Source organism: Lampetra planeri, chromosome 28 (genome assembly GCF_965212315.1).
Source record: "Lampetra planeri chromosome 28, kcLamPlan1.2.h2, whole genome shotgun sequence".
Lineage (NCBI taxonomy): Eukaryota > Metazoa > Chordata > Hyperoartia > Petromyzontiformes > Petromyzontidae > Lampetra > Lampetra planeri.
Genome location: NC_136134.1, coordinates 5,876,130 through 5,899,031, shown reverse-complemented (window position 1 = coordinate 5,899,031; position 22,902 = coordinate 5,876,130). Strand labels below are relative to the sequence as shown.

General features: G+C 44.0%; 1 protein-coding gene across 1 annotated transcript; it reads right to left on the bottom strand.

Moving 5' to 3' along the window:
• Positions 1-629: 629 nt before the first annotated feature.
• Positions 630-22,712, bottom strand: LOC144728368 (transmembrane protein 88-like). The gene is made up of 3 exons (XM_078607754.1): positions 22,348-22,712; positions 17,641-18,048; positions 630-7,603 (listed from the first exon to the last, which is right to left on the bottom strand). Exons 2-3 carry the CDS (start codon positions 18,007-18,009, stop codon positions 7,283-7,285), a joined length of 690 nt encoding a protein of 229 aa, XP_078463880.1. The 5' UTR covers positions 18,010-18,048; positions 22,348-22,712; the 3' UTR covers positions 630-7,282.
• Positions 22,713-22,902: the final 190 nt, after the last annotated feature.

Below are 22,902 nucleotides of genomic sequence, written 5' to 3'. Positions count from 1 at the left end.
CTTGTGTTTGGTGCTATATTCCTAATGTTTAGTTTGTTTATTGGCAAACAATCTTCTGCAACGAAAATCTTTCTTCAAGCACGATGTTTGCACGCACCTCTGCGCAGTCAGTTCCTCCATACTTTAAAGTCTTGCTCTTCTAGTTCTTGGTTCTTTCGGTAAAATCACGTAGAAGGGAAATAATACCATAATACAACTAAAACAATAAGATAAAATTCTCACGACGTTTCGGCCACAACGCAAGAAGCCGTCCTCAGGTGAAGAACAGAGCTGTCGGAAAGACAGCGTCCTCATTAGGAGGACGGCTGCTTGCGTCGTGGCCGAAACGTCGTGAGAATTTTATCTTATTATGTTTTATTTTTATTAGTTTATTATTTCCCTTCTACGTGACTTTACCGAAAGAACCAAGAATATGAATCCATGCAGTCACGAAAGCTTTAAATCGAAATCTTGCTATTCTTGTTCTGTGCTGATGCACCACGGCTCTCCCTCATGAACCAGCTGGGTAACTGGCTACACGGGACTTTCCGTGTAACAAGTGAACCGTTAATTCAGCGCTGCTCGCCACACACCGAGTCACATTTCCAAGGGCACAAACAGAAAAAAAGCTACGCAAAGCTAAAGTAAACTTTTTTTTTTTACGAGTGAAATTTTCAATCTTTATTTTCTTCAAAATAAAAGTTGTTGCTCCAATGCCAAACACGCACATCATATAATCATAACATCCGTTCATAATTAGCAAATTTCTAAACTTGGTCCCAAAGCATTGCAACATGCACGTTCACTATGACTTAGCGATGTCAATGCAGTAAATAGTCACGTGTTGAAGCCATGAATAATGCCAGACACTGGTGGAGTTATATGTGCATGTGCAAGGCTGCCTCAAACGTGCCAACATTCTCCAGTCAAAATAATAATAAAAAAAACAAATTTGACACTTAAATGGGTTTTTTTTGCTGGGTTGTGGTGCTGGCTCGAAGTGTATAATGCACAGGCTGCAAATGAAACTAAAAAAAGATATATGAAACAAAATATATATAGATGGGAATTTATGAGTAAGGATCACTGAGGACAAGCAGGGGAAGAATATATAATGCAGATGTTCAGTCTTTACATTACCCTTTGGCTGGCAGCATACATCACACTTCATACATAGATTATCATCATTGTAATAATTTGGCATGTAACACTGTTATCGATTCATAACTTCAAATTGATTATTAAGCTCCCGATACGTTCATCATACCGTGCGTGTAAGATTTGATTTTGTATTATCTATGCAAAATATATGGACATCTTATGTTAATGTTACATTTAAGGTAATGAAGAAAACTAACTTTTTTTTCAACTAACGATAAAAAACACATAAGCGATTCTTGAATTGAATCGTGACCCTGAATCATGATAGTTAATCGATACTAGAGGGAACGTTAATTGGTACATGCATAATAATCATCCACATCATAATCCAAAGTATTTTTTTAGGATTACGGTATTTAAGGTATGTTCTCAGTTCGCAAATCTCCCACGTGCACATCCCTATGGGTGACATGCTTACCAATAGCCTCCAGTGAAACGTACATGATATAAAACTGTCTCACCTGTGTTGACTGCCAAAAATGTAATAGGTGACATAACGGCGCAAGATTAAGTGGGAGAAATGGGCTCAGAAAGGGCCTCCACTCTGCTCAATGCAAGGTTTGAGTTGTCATAAAACCAAATTTTTGGTAGAGAAATTAGCCAAATCGCCGAAACATTTCTATCAAAACGGTAAAAACTGCCTTTCCGCTATTACGTGAAAGAGACACAAGGTTCAAAGGAAAACTTTATGTTTAATCCACAGCGATCATTAAAATAAAAATTGTAAATCCTTCAAATATATATTTTTTCATTACCAATCTGGTATAATTTTAAGTAAAACTGAACCAACAAAATATGCTTCGAATTAAGATTGAGGAAAATAAAACATTACCAAGCAGGGCCGTGCTTGATGGCACGTTTACCGGTCATCAAAGTATGCTTATAAAGTGGCCCATGTATATTGGTGTGGCGCCAATCTTTAAACGATCCTGCATTGGGAGTGTTAGGCCTGTTGAAGGTAACAACGGAAGTACCGGGAGAAAATCAACAACATATGAGGGGATAATACTCAATGCTGCCATCTCCTGGCAGCCCTGCGCCTACAACACCTGGCAAGCCATGCTGGTCAACCATCTAAGTACTTTAAAGTAGGCTCAACTTTCGTATTGGCTTCGAATACCCATCTCGATCAGGCGTATTTAAGACATATTCTTTGGGTCTTTCGGTAAAAGTCACGTAGATAGGTTGAATTTGTCTTTGAACCTATCTACGTGACTTTACCAAAAGACCCAAAGAATATGAATTCCTGCAGTCACGAAAGCTTTAAATCAAGTATTTAAGACGGTTTGGTCATTGGCGAATGTTAATGTCTGGGTTGCTTCTACTTTCTTATGCCACTATCATTGGTCGAAAAAGTCCTCTCAGTGCAAACAAAATACATTAGCTCATTTGTATATGTTCAATTTAGTAGGCTATCACAAAAAAAAACTAGTCACAAAGCTCAAACAAGTATGAAAGTATTCGACTTTTTTTAAGTTAGTGATTAAGCACGAATAACATTCCTAAAATTATTACCGGTGTCACTTTTAAGTGCTTTTGGCAATTTTATTTCAAAGGTGAACATGGTACAGAAAAAATATATATCTTGATGTCTGTTATCTGCTAAAATGAAGCTCTGGAAAGTGCATTAGTGCATTGGGAGAGCACTGAAACACTCCAGACCCCACTGGACTTTATAAAAGGGCTTCGGCATGCCTGCCGTTGTAACCCCATTTACCCTCTGTCCCACTCAACGTAGCCTATGCCAATGCAAGCATAAACTTGATCAAACACAATCTCACAACCGTGTCTTCCCAGTGCTCACATTAAACTGGGGATCCATTTTTACTGGTCAGTGCATGCCTTGGTGTCGCCTGTAAAGATATGGGAAAGCTGAAGCAGACTTTACCATGGCATGGCTTCATTCCATTGTAGGAAGACGCAACCTAAAAAAATGACTCATATCTAAGCATCCCGAGGTTTGCAGGTGAGAAAAAAAAGAGGTGAAATTTACAGTCTCGTGACATTCGAAAGAGCTGCTATTGTGCACTCGAGCACGGTATGGATACTGTAACTATTCCAAAAAATGTTTTATATTCCCTGTGCTCTATCAGTATCATTGAAACTATTTAAACTACTTTTTATATTAACAGATAAGGCCCTATTGAGCTATAAAGCTCTTTTTCAGAATCCACCTGGCCACAAATGATAGCTCAACGAAGTGGCTTATCATGTGGACATTTAGTTGCGGCAAAATAGTCTAGACGCACGTTTCTAAATGTGGAGGGAATAACCGGAACGCCCGGAGAAAAATCCACGTGACCACGGGGAGAACATGCAAAACTCCAAATATACAGGCACCGATTTAAAGCGTTCGTGGCTGCAGGGATTCATATTCTTGGTTCTTTCGGTAAAGTCCCTTCTACGTGCCTTTACCGAAAGAACCAAAAATATACAGGCACCGTCAGGGTCAGAATCGAGCCCACGACCCATGACCTCCTGTATACCAGGCGAGGTAGTTAATATCTCGCCACCGTGGTGCCCTGCAGTATCATGTTGTGAGACATAAAACAATGGATGAAAAACCCGTTCAAGTGGCCTGTGTGGTCTTTACACAACATTGGCACTTTCTTGCAAGCCATATACTGTCCCCATGTGACAGACAGGTAGACAAGGTAGATTGGACAGAGCAAATGCCCAAATGAACCTTAATTGGAAAGCGTGAACAATAAAGTCAGTATATTTTTCAGGTTGCGTCTCCCTTCAGGTCTGCGAAGCCTCTGTGGAATTCTTAATACAGCTACAGCCGCGCACAATCATCGAGTTGGCAGCAACGACCATTTTGCATTCATGCGCTGCGACTTTCCGTGATGTTAACAAACTAAATGGAGTATAAAAACAACATTGCGTAATGCGATATTTCCTAGAATGACAGCCGCACGTCACGTCAGCAGAAACACTGCAAGCGTTTATCAATTGTACGAAAGCGAATACTTCTATTGTTAAAAGCACACGCCGGAAATACATGGACGTAATTTCGCCAACCCGTTGCCATGGACATAACCGACGTAGAATCTCGTGCAATCCTTCACGGTGTCGGTGGCTTTTAAACGGCCCCTCCTTGAACGTGGCCTCTGTTTGCCGTTTCGCAAAGAGCAGCAGTTCTTTTGATTCAGCGCCTCTATTTTACAACAACGACACAAATTCTGAATGGAAGTTGAGCTCAAGGGCATTGGTTTCTCTTTCCCGCACCTCGTTACAAAACTGCTTTTTCCTCGCACGCTCCAAAACATATCTCGGAAATGAAGTTAAGTTGAAACACATTTAGGGCACCGCTGCTTGAGATTCTGACGTCCAGCGGCTATAAGAAACCAAGGAGCTCTCAGGCGTGTTTTATGGTTGTGCCGCGCGTTGTTCGGCAACGATGTCCGACGTTTCTCTCCACGTGCTGGGAGCTTCTTCAGGAAGTTTCTTGAGGGGGGCTCCCAGCACGTGCAGCAGAACGTCGGACATCGTGCCGAACATCGCACGCTCAACATCAGTCTCCCCGAATGATGCATAATCTCAGAAAGAGTGTCACACACTTGCTCATCTCAGTCAAGGCCAACATCACTAATTAATTTGACAATATGCAGTCCAAACAACATGGAGAGGACTGTGAAATGTAAAGGGCCATGTGTGAGGTTTGGTCAGGTGGTTTCTGTTTGTGTGTCCATCTGGGACATCATCAGCACTCGGTAACGAATTGCGATCGCTATAGTCAGTTTCTGTTGCCCGTGTTGTCATTCTCGTTTTGTCCTCCGTCAACGGAGATTGCCCAAGATGCTGCAAGTTCACAGTAAGAATGATTGACGTATGTACACTCACTTCTTCCAGTTTTCTTCTAACGGCTGGCCGATTGCCAATTGCCCGGGACAAGCAATCCGTCCGCTATTTCATCAGTGTCAGAACGAGTGTGCGCGTGAATCCGTACAGCTGTCACCACTGTTCTTCTCCCTAAACCCAAGCACAATGCCTTCACAATGACCCCTGGGCTAAGGTTATCATGAGAGGCCACTGGCTATGCATGGACGCTTTAACAAGGGCCAGCAGTTCAGACCTGGGGAAATAACCATATCCCATTTTTACAAATTGCCTGCCATTCCATCCACCAGTGAGCCTCAATGACCCTAAGACTTCCTTTAAAAACCGTGGACAGATGAAGTGGGCAAATTAGCCACCAGTTTTTCTGCACAGATTTTATTTTGTTACATAAAAGTCTTGTGTTTAACCGTTGCATTTATTTTCTCTTCATCTTTATCGATAACGTTAATTATTTTCAAAATAATATTATAGCGCTCTACTTTTTTTTCTTGTTTTTTACTTTGTGGGGTTTTTTGTGATTCAGGACTCTGTTTGAAGCCAGGTCATCCATGAAAAAGAGACTTTTGGCCTCAATGGGCTCTCACCTGGTTATGAATGCACCTTAACTGTTATTCGTCCAACCACAATGGAGAATGTTGAAAATCGATAATATTCTATTGATGCTGCATGTAATGAATCTGCGTAACCCTTACACTCCAATTTACTCCAATATAAAAACAAAAGATTATTTTGTTGATATACAATTCCAAATCGTGGCAATCTGTGTGTGTATGAGAATGTCTGTACTCGATTTGGGCAATTATTTCTGAGTGGTTAGCAAATACACGTTTTTATGTGTGTTTTGGAAGCAATCAAATTGAATTACATTTTTAGCCGACTTGGCCAAAACTATCAAAGACTGCTCGCTATATACTTTTTTGTTTGCAAAATAATTGATAAGCCTACATTGTACATGAGCAGCCTACAAGCTATTATGCCTTTAAGCTCTGTGGGTAATTTTTTTTAATCTCACAACTATGGCACCCAGGCTGGTACCACGATCATCATGTGGTGGCTGCTCCCGCAAAGAAACATTGGCACTCGCTATAATCCAGACACAATTGACCAGTTTCGGCTTTGGTATCCCACCTGCATTTAATTATGTTGAACAAAAAAAAGTAATCACTATATACCACCTCTGATTTCGTATGTAGCCACAAAGCAAATTAATTTCCAGATTGAATAGATTGGCCAAAGACAGCAAAGCCATACGTTACTTTGTAGAATGAACCAAAATATACATTGCAGACCGTTCCCTGGCATCCCTCAAGGACTTATCCTACCAAGATCTCCAAACTGTGCTGTCTGCAAGTGTACATATAGATAAGCGCGGTAAGCATTGGGAGAGATTAACTCAGCCAAATGTAATTCAACACACTTCGTTCGTGGTATAATTGTGCGCCGTTATCGGTGAGGGTGCTGAAACCATAAAACTCCCCTCCACTATAGCCGGTGATAGAATCTCAAGCAGCGGCCCACAAATTCAACAGCCTCTTGACCAGTGCTTCTCTAGAAATTAACCGCAAAGGGAGGGGGGACATTATAACAAAATGAAAAACCCCAAGGAAAGCACACTTCCTAAAGCAGTCGCGTAGCTTTCGATGGTACAGGCAGCGCAACTGCACCGTAACTCACAGGCTGGAGGGGCCCAGGTGTCGAGCTACCAAAAGAAGATTGGAAAACTGAACAGGGGGGTTGGGCCCGTTTCATTAATTTCACACGGGCCCGTGGCCAACCTCACAAAGCAACCACAGTAACGATGACCTCAACACAATCATCCAACCATCTTAACAACAACAAAAATTAATGCCATTTCCACCCGCCAATCACTCAACACGAGCGTATGCAGCTGCTCATACCCATTTTCCACTGGCACATCTGAGCGGGAGGGCCTCCCGGTGTAGGTTTTAATCCACTGGCTATTTGCTGTGCCAAGCCAAAACCATAACTGTGATATCCAGGCCTCCAGGCCTCACGAGACATATGGTGTTAACAATGCATTCATTGCGTGTGAAATCAGCGGCACGGCTCGGCCTCCGCAGTGGAAAAAAACCCAACCAGATGCCTCCTGAGCCACACCGGCCGGCACGGCACGGCCTCGGCGTGGCGCGGTCATACTGTGGAAAAAAGGTACGAGAGGGTGGGGTGGCATGAAAATGAGAGACGGGGAGAGAGAGAGAGGGTGGCAGCAGGGGTTGAGCAAGGCAGGGGGGTGGGGGGTGAATAAGCCGAGGAACGCCCCGGAGACCGCTTGGTGACTTCAAACCCAGACGGAGCGCGTGCCATGCGGGGTGGTGCTGCCACCCGACAGCGAGCCGCGCGTGTAGTAGCAGCAGCAGCAAGGCGCCAGCAGCCGCGGGCAGCGCGGGGCAGCGAGACCAGCGGGCAGCGGCGGTTTGTAGACGGCGCGGCTGTACGGCAGGAAGCAGAAGCCCAGCTGGAGGCGCCGGGCCATGCGGCAGTAGGCTGCGAGAGCGAGCACGAGCAGGGGCGACATGAGCACGAAGCCGACGATGATGAGCGCCGTGGAGCTGTTGTCGTTGAGCACGCCCTGGCACAGCGGCAGGCGGATGCGAACCATCTGCTCGGGGCAAGAAGGGGCATGGGGTGGGGGGCGAAGGGGTGAGAAGGAACCTATGGGGGGGCGGGGGCGGGGGGGGGGCTAACGCGCAACACGTTTGTTTGAGTTCGGCACGCATGCACGATCACACGCCGTTTGAAATCCACCGCTGCGCCGGAGCAAATCGCTCGGAGAGATGCGATGCTTTGGAACGAAATGAACGACGGCGTCGCCTCTCTGTCAGCTGCGTTTTTGTTTGTGGTGTGCCGTGGCGGGCTTGCAGTTGCCGTGGCGCTGTGGTCCGCTGCACGTGCTGGGAGCTTTCTTCAGGAAGTGAATGCAGGTCAGTTCCTGAAACGTCTGACACTGTACCGGACAGCTCGTGGTACAACACGAAAACACGTCGCCAGAGATAGCTCTACAGCACAACCGCGAATGATTGCTCTGCATGGCATGTAGGAGGTCGTGGGTTCGATCCCGTGGTTGTGTGGATTTATCTCCGTGTCCTCCGCTTTTTCCCTCCATATTTAGAAACGTGTGCTTAGAGTACGTGGGCTGCTTTACATTTCCACATGATAATCCTGCTTCGTTGAACTATCATTAGTGGCCAGATCGCTTCTATATTTCTCACTGGGGCCTTACCTGGTAAAATAAAAAAAAATTGTTCAAATAGTTTTAGTTTGCCTGTGACTGAATCATCTGGAATGTGCCCGGTCCTGTCATTGCTCAGAAGCTTCGAAGGGTGGAGCCTGGATCGTTATTGAATGGGCGACCACCACGCATGGCAGGTGTTGTATGCTATTGGCTGTCGAGATGCATGATGGAAACCAGAGGGCAGTGCTGTACTTCTATGCTTCCACAACTATGCTCTCCACGGTCACCAAACCAAACCGCACTAAACGAGCATGGTGAGGTATGTCTAAATAAGCCCTCAACCCGTACGGCGTGGGGAGGCGCTCATCTAGCAGTGGATTGAGAAAAGGGTTGTACATGTACGCACACAGATTCACCCTCACCTCTCTTTGATGATTGGTAATTAGATGCAATTATCAATTATGCGGTAGTAGACAAAGGCGCGCAAAGTGAAACCAAACGGGACATCTTCCTGACGAGTAGCAGCAGACAGAGTACACACACAGTACATTCACACTACACAATGTCGTGCCACGTCCGAGCGCATAGCCGCATGTGAGTGAATTCTAAACGCATATAACACATTTTGGGTAGAAATACATTAGCCGCATGTATAATGGAAATTGCACAAATCGAACCGGCATGAAGCGAGGGAAACCTGTATCCTTGAGATGGAGCCAGCTTAGCACGTAACACTTTTTCCCATAATCACTCCTTGACCGAACCTTTGTAGTGACTTACAAACATTCGTAATGAATGGAAGCCACTACTATGGAAGGATGTGCCCATGAACAGATAACCCTGAATGTGCCTGATTTCTTGGAAGCTCATCATGTTTGAGCCTGGTTAGTACTTGGAGACTGCCTGGGAATACCGAGATTTGTAGAATTGACCCGTAGGAATGGAGCTGGCCAGGAGTTGCCAGTACAGCAATGGATTATTTAATCTATCTGTGCAGGGCATTGAGTGTTGTCCATTCATATGCATGGCGTTTCTCCAGGTACTCTGGTTTCCACAAACATTGTCAAACATGCATTGAGAGAACTGGCCAAACATCCCCATGCAAAACTCTACTGAAATTCGGCAAGGTTTCACGGGTGAATGGAGGACATTAATATTATCAAATGTAGCAGCCGAGACAGTGATACCAAGAGACCAGTGAAACAAACTCGTTTTAATTATTGAAATGTATCAGCGACACAACTCAATACAATGTGTTTGGCACATTGGCGGCCAAGCAGGTGATCGTTGCTGAGGGATAAATCTGAGAGCCCCGTGTCAAATGTGAGGATTTATACGACAGCATCCGTTACTGAGCTATAGAAGGACCTGGTTCCCACATCAACGAATCTACAAAATTAAATAATGCAGGCAATATGCTCACGCTCCTTAACATTAGGCACGCACGTGTTTTTTTTTTACCACGGCATACTGCGTCAGAATTCCTCCTCCAAAAGCATGTATATACTTACTTAGCCATACGGGTTGAGAGGTGCTACAATTAGTCTTGCTAGCTCTGAGAAAATGAAGGCACGTGGCACGGGTGGGATGGGTTTGGGTGGAGAGTAAGAGGAGCAAGTTGGAGGGGAGCGGTCATGAGCGGAGAGATTTACAAAGCGTAACTAATGCTGCCCGCAGACTAAAACAAATGTCGACTTGTATTGGGAACGCGTTTAAATTATGAATCCTGATCCGCGAGGTTATCTCGGCTATCTGATGTCAAGGGAGGAATTTGAACTCTCTCTGATGCCCAGCAGCTGCTTTTGTGGTTGACGTGCCAGGGGACACCAGAGTGTCCCTCCCACACATGGCCACACATTGAGGGGGGCGATTTGTAAATGACCAAAAAACGTCCCCTATTAAGCAAGATGAGCAAATGGCTTCGCCGTGCACATCCATTTACATTTTCTAGGGTTGAGTTATTAATGTTGATCTTAGCGCTTGGTGGGAGGTAAAATGTCCAGTCTGACATTAAGAAGCCTTTGCGATCACTCAACTTGGAATGCCGTGTCAAGACAGGATAGGCAATGCAGGATAAACAAGTCCGGAAGAGAACGTGACAGGTGAGTAGAAGTGATTAGGCGAAAATGGTTGCGCTGGGTGGGATGCCCGTTTGCTGAGACGACCGTTGGAGTCGTCTCCACGAATCTGGTCACAAAGGAAGGGGAAGAAGACCTAAGTCCAATTGGTGGCTGCTGATGCTGTCAGAGCAGACCTTGGAGGTCGCGTGACGACTGTGCAGCAGCTGCCTGGATCTGGTAAAGGGCGGAAAGCACTGGTGAGGTATGGTGGTGGCATGATATTGAGATTTGTGTCTTGTTCAACACAATGCTTTTGAGGACCTAGGAATATATTTACAAAAACAATTTGAGGGCCCAAGAATTTACTTGAATCATATAGGAGCATCTATTATTATACTTAAAAATATATCAATAATAATCATAATACATTTACTACTAGAAGAAGGCCTCCCCACACTCGTGTTGGTCATGAGGGTTGTGTGGCCACTCTTGTCAGCGCGGCTTTGGTAAGGGAGATATCCAGAACTGGTTCAGATATCACTTGCCACTGATGCTAGCCATGGTCCAGGAATTTTACTCAGGGGGCAAGGTTCATAGAACAGCACGCTAACCACTGCCTCGCTACTCCCTCATACCCATATTTGTAACCTTACGTTTTTTCAGAGCACCCAACATTTTTGGTTTGATCCCCCCCCCCCCTCAATTATATTCCAATTTTGCTGCTTTTGGAATGTCGAAAAATACCGTACATTTCCAGGTGCAAAGTTTGCAGCGAACGGTGCATCATCTCCCAGTTCTCCAATGGGCAGCGGGCGAGGGGAGACCAAAGGAAGCGACTCAAGTCCTCCCTGAAGCACGGAAAAATCAGCCACCAGACCGTGGCGCACTTCGAGACTCCAAAAACAGAAAGGAGAAGGAAGCCGACCCGGCACTGCGGATTCCACTTCCATCTTGGACCGCGTGGCTGAAACCCAACATTCAATCCTAGGGTTTCAGTGGTTCCGGCTCAGTGCTGTGACCTCTGAGCCACCTGATTCCACATTGAGCACCCGACGTTCCTATCAACTTTAATGTGGAATTCCTTTCCTCTGGCCCTCGTGTATTCAATGGGCCTATCAGTCTTGCTCAGTTTCAAGCCAAGATAATGATACTGAAAATCATCAAAACGCAAGGGCTTTAGGCCACGAGTCTACATATTTTTCAAATGACAATACTAATACACCTGGCCCTAATACTGTATTAACATATGTGTGACAACGTAGATGTTTGCTGCAGCATCTGAAGGTAATGTGGATCTGAAGGAAATGTGTTTAATGAGTGAATGGTAGAACCTCCAATAGCTGCAGGGGTGAGGGGAACCCATTACATAACCACATTATTTGATTTTAAAAAATATGTATTCTAACACATGCTTATATGAATGTATTGAGAGCTCAAGCATTTATATTAATAGATGAATAGATGGAGCGTTCTACCTTTACCACTATTGTGGCTTTATTCTACATTCTTATTTATTCTATTACCGATTCACTTTCAATAAATGTATGTCTAATGTGAAAGATAAACCTCTTATCCACATGTTCACACAAGGCTGGTGAGCAAAGCCATCGCAAATTGCAGTGATTAGAAACGGAACCAACACACTGAGAATTTTCAAAATATCCCCTTTTTACAAAATGGTCCTCCTAATTGTCCTCATTAGATCAGGACTTAAACGTAAATATGTACAGGAATGTACAATATACATACGGTATAAACACACAAATTATATCTGTATACATTTTGGTTGGCCCAATAAACATTTCAAATCCATAGTCACTTAATGGTTTTTCCCATTTTTCATTTGTTGTCGAATAAGTGTCGTTTATTTGAATGAAATTCGTTTGGAAAAATAAAGAAGATAGATTAAAATGCGTGAGTCCTTCCAGTAAAACCAATCTACTCCTGAACAGGATTGAAATGTCTAAGGCCTTCTTTGTATTTGTTCAGCAAATACATTGACGGCTATACTGAATGAGTCCAGTTTTTTATCAAGCTACAAGTCATGGATTATAATCATGATGTCAGAATGAAAATAACACGTGAAAATACCAGCACATAATGCAAATAGTGGCCGATAAAAATGAGCAAATCTGTATTGTAAGAGAGTAAGCCACTCAACTTATTGTGTTAAAACGGTATATATATTTTTTTCAACCACAGGAGCTATTTCTCCAATTTCTTAATGGAAACCCAGTCACTGGTAACGTTCCTAAAACTATTAATTCTCAGACTAAAACTGATATTAAGCCACCATATTACAAGACCTGTGGCTTTTCCCCCTACATGTGCATTTTACCCCACTCAGTTTTTACCAACCTGGATTTTGAAAACCCAAAGAGGAAGGCAGGTAACGATCTATTGATTCATTAACGCACAGCCCCTATTCTTATTCTCAAAACACCTTAATTGAATTGTCAAAATATAACAATTTATACAAATTAAATAAAAATGACAAGCCAATGTTACATTTAGGCTAACGGAGCAAACGCAACTGCACAAACGAGATATAAAATGTGTGAACAATACACACGACGTGGTAATAATAAAAGGTAAAGGTGCTGCCCTTGCATTTGCTAATTCACGTCACTGCTGGCAGAAAGGCCTCAACTACAGTGAACTTTAGAGAGAGCCTCTCTCAGGAAAATTTGGCCTACTCTTCCATGCTGGCCAGATGTTGTGTGGGAAGAGGTGGAAATGCCCATACTTTACCCCACCACACGTGACCTGCCAATCGACTAACGTGAGCTAATTGAACAATCAGATGCACCTCCGTTTCGCACTGGTTGGCTATGTACGGTGCAAAAGAAGTACATACATGGGAGTAGTATCTATCGCATGCAAAGTTCTTGTGTAATATCATGGACAGAGCTCAATGGAAGGCCATGATTTTCTACATATTTGGCAAGGACACGGCACATACTGAGAGAGAGATGGAGGCGGATGGGGGGGTTAAAAAATGTGCCCACTATATTCTTGGTTCTTTCGGTAAAGTTGCGTAGAAGGGAAATAATAAAATAATACACATATTAAACAATACAATTCTCACGACGTTTCGACTGCAACACAAGCAATCGTCATCAGCCCTGAAGCAATCATTATCAGCCCTGATGATGATTATATTTGTATTATTTTATTATTTCCCTTCTACGTGACTTTACCGAAAGAACCAAGAATATGAATCCCTGCAGTAACGAAAGCTTCAAATCAAAATGTGCCCACTGTTTCAACTGCCGTGCCGGAAAATCAAATTGAACCGTCAACTTCTGGATTGCAAGTCCGGCGTGCCGCTAACCCTCACACGACGGCAGCGTCAAATGCATCACGAGATGTTCAAATACAATGAGACAATATTTTTTTTGTTGGATTATTATTAAGTCGAATTGTGGCCACAAATCTCTGGGGGAGAGATGAATCATTCTTTGCCAACACAAATCACACGGCGCTATGTGCCGTGACGTGCGCAGGGCTTCGAGAGGGGTAACCCCGTTACACTGGGGTGAAACACAGTCCATTAGGTCTGCTATTTATCACTGGGCTTGACGGTGTTTAAAAAAAAAAAGACACTTCTATCTCTTATTAGTTTTTCTTCTATGTAGAAAACAGTTGGGGAAGATTTAAAATGTCTGTAAAGTGACAGTTATTTTCTGAGAGTAAACAACTTCATCCCCCCCCAAAGTAGTGGGAGGGAAGGTTCAGGAGCCACCCAGAGTCTGAGCAAATAACCTTAAATAACTCGTAGATAAGGAAGATTCCATCTTGGAACTCGACTTGAAGAGAAGGGAAATTTTAAACATAAAGCTCCCAGAGGAAATGGCATTTCCCAAAGGGTTAGCACTTTTGATATAATAGCTTAACAAGGACATCTGACTTTTTCGCTTCACAATTACAGTCTCCATTATGCTTTTACATTATATTCTAGACTTTATTTTACGTAATCTTTTTGGAGTGTTACAAGCTATAATGATATGCGACATCCGACCCCTTTAAATTTTATTTATTTATTTTTGGAATTCGTAAAGTAGTAGGCTCCACTAAACTCAAACAAATATAACGGTTTGGGATCTCAATGTGTGTGTGTTTTGGGCATCAAAAGGAACACTGGCTTTAGATTTATTTACACAATGGCTTTTACCAACGTTCAAATCTGTAGGACATGTATCTCAAAAGCAATTTTTTAAAAGTCAATAAAACTGGTTACAGTTCAGAGTTCTTCAAGAAAGCAGCACGGCAGAATGCCTTAGCCCTGTGTGTGTATATACAAATAAATATAGATGATAAATGTGTTCTATCTTGTTTCTAACCGGCCAGATTGCTCAGCGGTAGATAGAGAGCATCTCGCAATCGAAATATTTCGAGTTAAAATCCAGGTTTGGGTTTGACTAAGCCCATCATCCCACTGCGGTCGATAAATTAGGGACCACTTTGTGGGGGAAGTCAACATTGGTTGCCTCCTATGGATATAATCTTTTCGCTGCCACAGGGATGTGGAAATTCCACTACGAACTCTCAGGGCTGTAAACAGGAGATGACCACCGCCTTCAATCATCGTCATTTGTTCAGGAAATCGCTTCGACTCATTTCTGCGCAGCTCACAGTCGCTTTTCTAAATGTTTTCTTAGGTCCCCGTGTTCACGCACGCTCTGGGAATTCTTAATGAGTCGCTGCCCTTGCAGTATATTTTCTTTGAAAGTTGAAAATGAAAACAAATATTTTTTTCGTGAGCCTAACCTTTGATGCAGTTTCATAAACAATGGCAAACCATGTTGCCCTACTTTTAACCTTTCAAATAGGTTTTTTCTTTACATTGTATCAAATATGTGCCTTCTCAAACTGCTTGCAAATAGAACAAAACTAACATTATGTCATTATTGTTGTGGCCAACCGTGTATTAATTGTAAGTTTAAAAATTCAGGAAATATAATATTTAGATGGATAAAAAATATAAGGATGTTAATATTGAGCAAAATTGCACCGTTTACATTGATACAAACCAAAATATACACTATCTAGAGGCACACTTTTGTTACAGCTCACCTAAACATCCAATTCAAGGCACATTTCTCATAAAAGTAGTCAATGTTAATAAAGTCGTTCAATGGCAGCTAACATTAAAAACATGCTTGTTAAAACAAATCAGTCCATACGCTAATACTAGTCGAAGCAATACAACGATGGATCGGTTCATCGTTGAATAACGATTCTTAATCTGACCACACGTAATCGGATCGTGTACGTGCTCATCGTTTATTTTACAACGCATGCGCATGATATGAAAGTGGTTACACTCATGTGAATTTAATTGAACGAGAACGGACAGATTGTACAAATGAGACCCTGAGTAACCACGGAGACTGCACAATAAATAACTGTCTAGACGAAAGAAGCTTTCTCTAAAAAACCTTGGGTTTGTGCGAACGATTTCAATCGAGGGCTCAAAGCTTCCTATGAAGCCAGCAGTGGAAATTATGAAAGCAGCCACGCATGGTTGTGTGAGTGCGTGTGAGCCTGCTACACAGAGGGGAGCGGTAGGGTAGCGGTTAGCGCGCTGCTGTGCTGTGAATCCAGTGACCCGAGTTCGATTCCTGCTCACGGTCAACACCAGTGACGATTGTCTGAACCGGTCATGGGCCTCCCCTAGGTCGACTCAGTCTCAAATTAGTACCTGTGTGGTGTTTAAACATCGCCAATGGGGAGACAATGGCGGTCGGGCGTGGTGTTGGCCACCCATCCCCTAGTTTGCCGTGCCGGCGTTCAAAGGTGCTTTCTAACAGCACTTGCCCCAACAGTCTCTAAAGGCTATACGGATGATATAGTAGTAGGTTTTTACCTTTAAACTGGTACAAAAACTGACACCTTTATATAAAGGTTTTTACCCTTTAAACTGGTACAAAAACTGACACCTTTATATAAAGGTTTTACCCTTTAAACTGGTACGAAAACTGACACCTTTATATAAAGGTTTTTACCCTTTAAACTGGTACAAAAACTGACACCTTTATATAAAGGTTTTTACCCTTTAAACTGGTACAAAAACTGACACCTTTATATAAACCCTTTAAACTGGTACAAAAACTGACACCTTTATATAAAGGTGTCAGTTTTTGACACCTTTATATAAAGGTGTCAGTTTTTGTACCAGTTTAAAGGGTAAAAACCTACTACTATATTTTGCCACTGGTAAAGGAGGTCTCATAGTGTACACGGATGATCTTTGTCTTTGCCTGCAACCCATAGGGTTTCCACTTGACTGAGAATTTGTGACTTGATCATTTTAATCCAGTTGCCAAAAGCCACGCTGCACGCGATACATGATGCACATTGCATCTAGACCCTTCCTCCCAATCAAGGATATGATGTGGTAAACAGCAGGATGCCACCCTTATTGTTTTCCCTCGCTAAGAGTAATGGAAATGCCATTCCTTTCACCCAGAAAACCCTCGCCGAGACCTGAGACTTCTTTGTTTTAAGGAGGGTTCTACATTGAGATGTTTAGCCCAAATAAAATAATTCAATTTCCACGAAATTACAGTTTGGCCTCATCTGGTAGGAAACTGCAGACATAGCACCATGCATGCAAGCTGATAACGCTCAAAGGTAGCACCGATGGATTCAGCCATCATCTGGTCAACTGACAATCAAATAAAAGCCGTCTTGTACCTGTACAGATACAGCTAGTATTGTCACTCCACTGCTGGATGAGGGCCTCCACATGCCGTGCCGGTAATGGGGATTATTTGATCAAACTTCATCGGCCACTCCCCACACCAAGCGTCCAAACCTCGCCTCCCCCCCTCTCTTTTTGTGGAATATTTAGCTGTCTTTTCCTGGATTTTCTGTTTGCACATAGTCACATAGTCACTTTAAGATGTTTTCTTGTTCATGTTTTGTTTCATGTTTTTGTTTTTTGTTTGTTGCGGTTGCACCCGATTCAAGAGCCGAATGGCTCACAGGGCTACACCAAATAAATGAAACTGAGAAACCTCGCAATTTAAAAAGTTCAAAAGTTTCGATTTAAAGCTTTCGTGACTGCAGGGATTCATCTTCTTGGTTCTTTCGGTAAAGTTACGTAGAATGGAAATAATAAACTAATAAAAATAAAACATAATAAAATAATTCTCACGACGTTTCGGCCACAATGCAAGCAGCCGTCCTCAGGTGGAGAACGCTGTCTTCTCGACAGACCTGTTCTCCAGCTGAGGACGGCTGCTTGCGTTGTGGCCGAAACGTCGTGAGAATTATTTTATTATGTTTTATTTTTATTAGTTTATTATTTCCATTCTACGTGACTTTACCGAAAGAATCAAGAAGATGAAAGTTCAAAAGGTCACCGCACCCCGTGCGTTGCGCGCGCGCGCCGCTTACCCTGGAGTGGCACGAGAATCCGAACCACACCATGACGATGGCGGGCAGCAGCAGCAGGCCGAAGACGAGTGCCAGCAGTAGCAGGTTAAGCGCCGCCACGCACGTGTTGTGAGCCGTGAGCAGGATGGCGCACGCCCAGCAATCCAGCGGCTCCCTCGCCTCCAGCGGCGCCGCTCGCTCGTCGGCCGAGTAGGGTGGCGGCACGGTCAGCGTGCCTTTGTGGGGGGCGTGGTGGTGGTGGTGGTGGTGGCCGCCGATGGTCGACGTCCCCGCCGAGCTGGGGGGCTTCGCCTCCCCGCCGGCGTTGCCCCCGTCTCCCGGCACGTGCCCCTCGCACACGCTCACCTTCTCCAGGCTGTCGAGCGTCATCCTGGGAGGAGGTGGCGGCTGCCGGGATAGCGAACGCGTCTGCGGAGGGCCCGAGGGGGGGGGGGGGGGTGTAAGTATGTATGTTGGACTTCTTTTGCACCGTACGTAGCCAACCATGTTAATCGGAGGTGCGGGGGAAGGACAACAAACTGAGCAGAAAAAGCAGTTATAAAAATCTATTCGTTTTCCATACAGATTAAATCTGGTGATTAAATATAGATCCATTGGCTTCCTACTATCGGAAGGGAGATCATTCCAGACGGCCGTAGAAGCACACCTGAAAGCGCGCGATGCGGAGCAAAATAAAAGCTACGTTTGCAGTTGGAACATTGCGAGGTCAAATTAGCCCAGCATATTATCATCTCTCGGTGGTTAATACAAATAATAATTCCACCTTGCTGAAAGTAAACGTGTCGCGTTACACTGCAATATTCAGCCGTTTTATGGTCACAGGAATGTGGAATGTCTATCATTGACTTGGGAAAATGGATAGAGATGAACAGAAGGCATTTTTAAATGAACCATGAGGCCCACGCACAAACTTTGAGATTTTGACAAGGTTTACGTGATCTTGAAGGTTGATAATGCAAACAACTACTAAGGCCACTTTAATCATATATTTAAATGGTCATTTTTACACTGTTCACATGTTCAACATTAATATCCAATGATTAGACATATATGTGTTTTAAAACTTCTATTTTGTAAAAGTTCTAATTATCAAGGTAAGAATTTGTTATAACATTTTGATAGGATTTTTGCTCTTGTTTTGCATGATTGTTGAACTTTTTTCGCACCGTACGTAGCCAACCGTGTTAATCGGAGAGTTTGCGTTGGAATGTTTTAACATGTGTTCCCATTGTTCGTCCCAGATCTCTCTTTCAGGGGACGTGTAGCCTCACTTGCTTCTTCCACATTAAGAGTGTCTGCTAACTAAGACTTATCGATGCTGTATATAAGATCCTGAGAAATAATTGGAAGATATATTTACAAAGAAGCCACTTCTAAATGACAAATAATTGCAATCCAAGCTTCGCTGAATGGAGTTCGTCCCTTACGTGCCATACGTCACCACTTATTAAGCAGCTCGGATTATCTCGTATTTTGCTCATCCAGATAGATGCCAAAGTAAATATCTTCAAAGCAGATCCCAGAATCCACCAAGTTAAAAAGCGACCTTTCACGAAGATGGCCCATCGTGCTAAATAAGTTAACACTACCAGCTGCATTTCTTACACGGCGTTAATGGTTAGTTCATTAATTTTGCAATGTTCACGTTCGCAAGTATACCAAGATGCACAAGAACACATTTGATATTAGGACCCAAGCAGAGTAAAAACGAGAATTCACAGATTGACTAAGAATTATTCCATGCACCCTACAGTACATGCCAGACCACCATCATCATCCATGGTCAATCCACTGTTGGATGAAGGCCTCCCCAAGCCACTGCCACCTCTCATGATCATGCAATGTAATAATCCGCGCAGCACCTGCACATTCATTTATTTAATTGCTCCATCTCCTTGTAGGACATCCTCTTGGACGTGTCCCGTTTAAGCGAATGTAATTGTTTAGGACATGTTGTACACGTTGTACCTGCTTATATTGTAAGGTGCCTTGCAGCAGCGGGTTCAACAAAATAATTGCATAAAAATAATAGCTTTCAGTCCATTATCAATCCACTGCTTAAAGAAGGTACAAAGCACATTTTATTTATTTAATGTTTTATGCCTACATTCTTTTAAATTGAATGAGTAATACATAAAGCAGTATAGTGTATATTCTATGGGTCTTTCGGTAAAGACAATTGCTTGTGTTGGCGAACGAAACGTCGTGATATTTGCATACATTTTCTATCTACGTGGCTTTACCGAAAGACCCATAGAATAGCCATCCCACAACCAGGATTTTAACTCACAACTTTCTGTTAACGAACCGCTCGCTCTACTGCTGAGCCACTTAATTCCCGAAAACGTTCAATGTTACGCATGAGACGAGGAGAAATTGGACAGCGTTAGACAGGACCGCCACGTGCTGGCAGCCAAACGTCATCTGGAAAGATGTGCGGCCCAAGTACAGCCATGAAATTGAATGCACAACTGGCACAGACCGAAACGAAAGAGGGCACTTGGGTTGGTATCACAGCCAAACACCAAATGGACTGGATGTTCCGAAATAACTGAACTACTCCCCATATTAACAGTATACAATACAATAGCTTACAGGCCACTCTATCCACCCAATGATGGATGAAGGTGTTCTCACAATGCAGCGGTCATGGGCGCTCTTTGGCCATACATCGCCATGCTGACCAGTACAGGATGGTGAAGAAACAGTTCAGCACCATGGCACGTTCGTAGTGTCGTACGCCAACCACCGTGCCACCCACTTTCAAAGTTACAGCTTCATAAATACAAAGTCAAAGGGTCTGCAAGGTGCAACGTACGATTTGCATTGTTACGAATTGTCACAGTGTGGATGGAGGTGGGGGGTGGGGGGGGGTGGGATTCAACTTCGGCACATCATTTCCCACGGGTGAATAACATGCGCAAATCCTTGTTGAAAGTCAACAGCAGTTGCCCTATACAAACACTGGACCTCGGCACGTGAATTTGAAATTCAAACCAGGGGGGCACGGGACCGCCCCGGGAGATGACCACCACCCAATACACACGAGAACATGGAGGCCTTTCCACTAGGGTTTTTTTTTATCGCGCGCGCGAATGAATTTGACGTCAAAGGGCTCAGCTTAACGGGCAGTTGGTGTGTCGCGAGCAATGAGGATTCCCTCCTATAAATCGTTTTATTTTGTGGGACCGCTTTGTAAACCGTCGACGATCAAATCCAAGTCACCCGGAATTTTCCTGATCTTGTGAGATCGCTTCACTAGGGATGATGGTTTCGTGGGCCGCCGCCATGGACATATGAAGCAGGTCCTGTGGACTTTCCTGCATGGCTATGTTGTCAGCACAGAGAGCACTGCAGAAGCACCCGTCGTTGTACTGCACTACGTTACCCACGTCTATGCTCCCCGCGTTCACCAAACCGCACTGACCAGTGTGGTTGAAATGTGATCGCATAGGCTCACACAACGCTGATAAAAGGGATGTATCATGGAACCTTTTTTCGCCAGTATCAAAGTACGAAACATAAGAATAGGAATAGGCTTCACCCTTTCTGGCAATAAAACAGGTGTTAAGATGTTCAAACACCAAATAGATATATTTTTGCAAAGGAATCAAGTGTGCATTGACCAGGCGTGCGTGCGGTGACCATGCAAAACAAACACGATTTGATAATGCAAAAATAAAAATGCATTTTACCCTTTCTGACAATAAAGAAATAAAGGGTACAACCTATTCTTATTTTTCCATACTTTGATACTGGCAAAATACGATCCCACGATGCTCTGATAATACACACATTGCCTTTGAAACCGTTTGACCAATTCCATTACGTTGCAAGCGGCTCACGCCTGAGAACAAAAGCCGTGGATTTTGCTCGAGACAAAAGGAGAGCGAGCCCGTTGCGTTCCCCAAACGCACGCAGCGGCGCTTATCGATAATGTTCCATCACTGACGAAGGAGAGCCGCGCGCGGGCGCCTGCGAACCAGCGAAGCTTGAACACAAGAAGCCAGGCAATTTATTACACTTGGAGGTGATAATGTGCGCTAATATATCAGAGCCGGCCCCCAATGTCGTACACGACTGCGGTAGTGGCAGTAGCAGCCCTGCGTTACGCATCTACCCTGTTTGTAAATATGCACCGAGGCGCGTTAATTAAAGGTTGAGAGCAAATTAAGCTTTAATCTGAAACGATTTATTGTGCTTGTTGTGTGCACTTTAGATATATAAGCGTATTGCACATTGATGCATTTGGCTTTACAGTGAAGTAGCTGAGCGTATTATAAGCGTTCACGCGTTATATGCAACTGTTGTCATAAAGCGATAAACGAAATTTTGCCCAAGAACAGTTAATTAATATTATAAATTTACTACATCGTAACCGTAGGTGTTCTGCTGTGCAATATACTTGAAGCCTTGACATTATGTTACTGTAGGGGTCAAATGTCGATTGAACAATTATAAGAGCCAAGCTTCGTATGCAATTTTATGCCATATAGCGCAAAAAAAATCATGATAAAAGACAGTCAATTAATTTAATTAATTTCCACTATAGCAACCAATAGACGCGCCTCCAATGCTACCAACACTTTAACTCCTTACAAAAACAAATGATCAAAATTCACAGCCGCACCACCATGATCATCATCATCGACACCCGGGCATCACGCGACGGAGCGCAGTGCAGAGAGACAGAGACGACTCACGCACCTCCAGGATGGGTAGTATCCCAGGACCTCCCCCCCCCCCGGGAGTCCGTGTCCCAGGCACAATTTACAAACTCGGCCTCGCTTGCAGTCCTCCGATCGCTCTGCACCGTGAACCACCGCGCTCTAGCCGGCGCACAAAAAGTAGGGGTGGGGGGGGGGGGAGATATTTTTTTTCTTAAGGCGGATAACCAAACCACAATAACAAAAAAAAACCCACGGCACCAAACCACCGCAGAAACGGGACCGCTCGTCTGAGCAGCAGCAGCAGCAGCCGCTGCCTTAGGGGCGATGAACGGTCCGCGTGTGTGAGCGTGCGCGCGCGCGCGGTGGAGGAGCAGGAGGAGGTGGTGGTGTGTGCGGACTCCCGTGCCCCGTATTCCAGGGCACGAGGGTGGGCTCCAGCATGTCCCACTTATTTATTTATCTGCCTTATCTTTGTCGAATCTTAACCTCGCTTTTTGGGGGGGGGGGGGGGAGAGGGATGGTGGGGGGGGGGGCCTCCCACCCACTTAAAGAGAGCGAGCGACGGGAGTGGTGGTGGTAAGGCGGAGCGCCC

What these genes read in the sequence shown, in the direction of transcription:
- LOC144728368 (XM_078607754.1), bottom strand. Translation starts at nt 18,009, where the DNA reads ATGACGCTCGACAGCCTGGAGAAGGTGAGCGTGTGCGAGGGGCACGTG. An exon ending in GATTCTCGTGCCACTCCAGG is followed by an intron (nt 7,604 to 17,640) that starts GTAAGCGGCGCG and finishes TGCCCCGAGCAG; the next exon opens with ATGGTTCGCATCCGCCTGCC.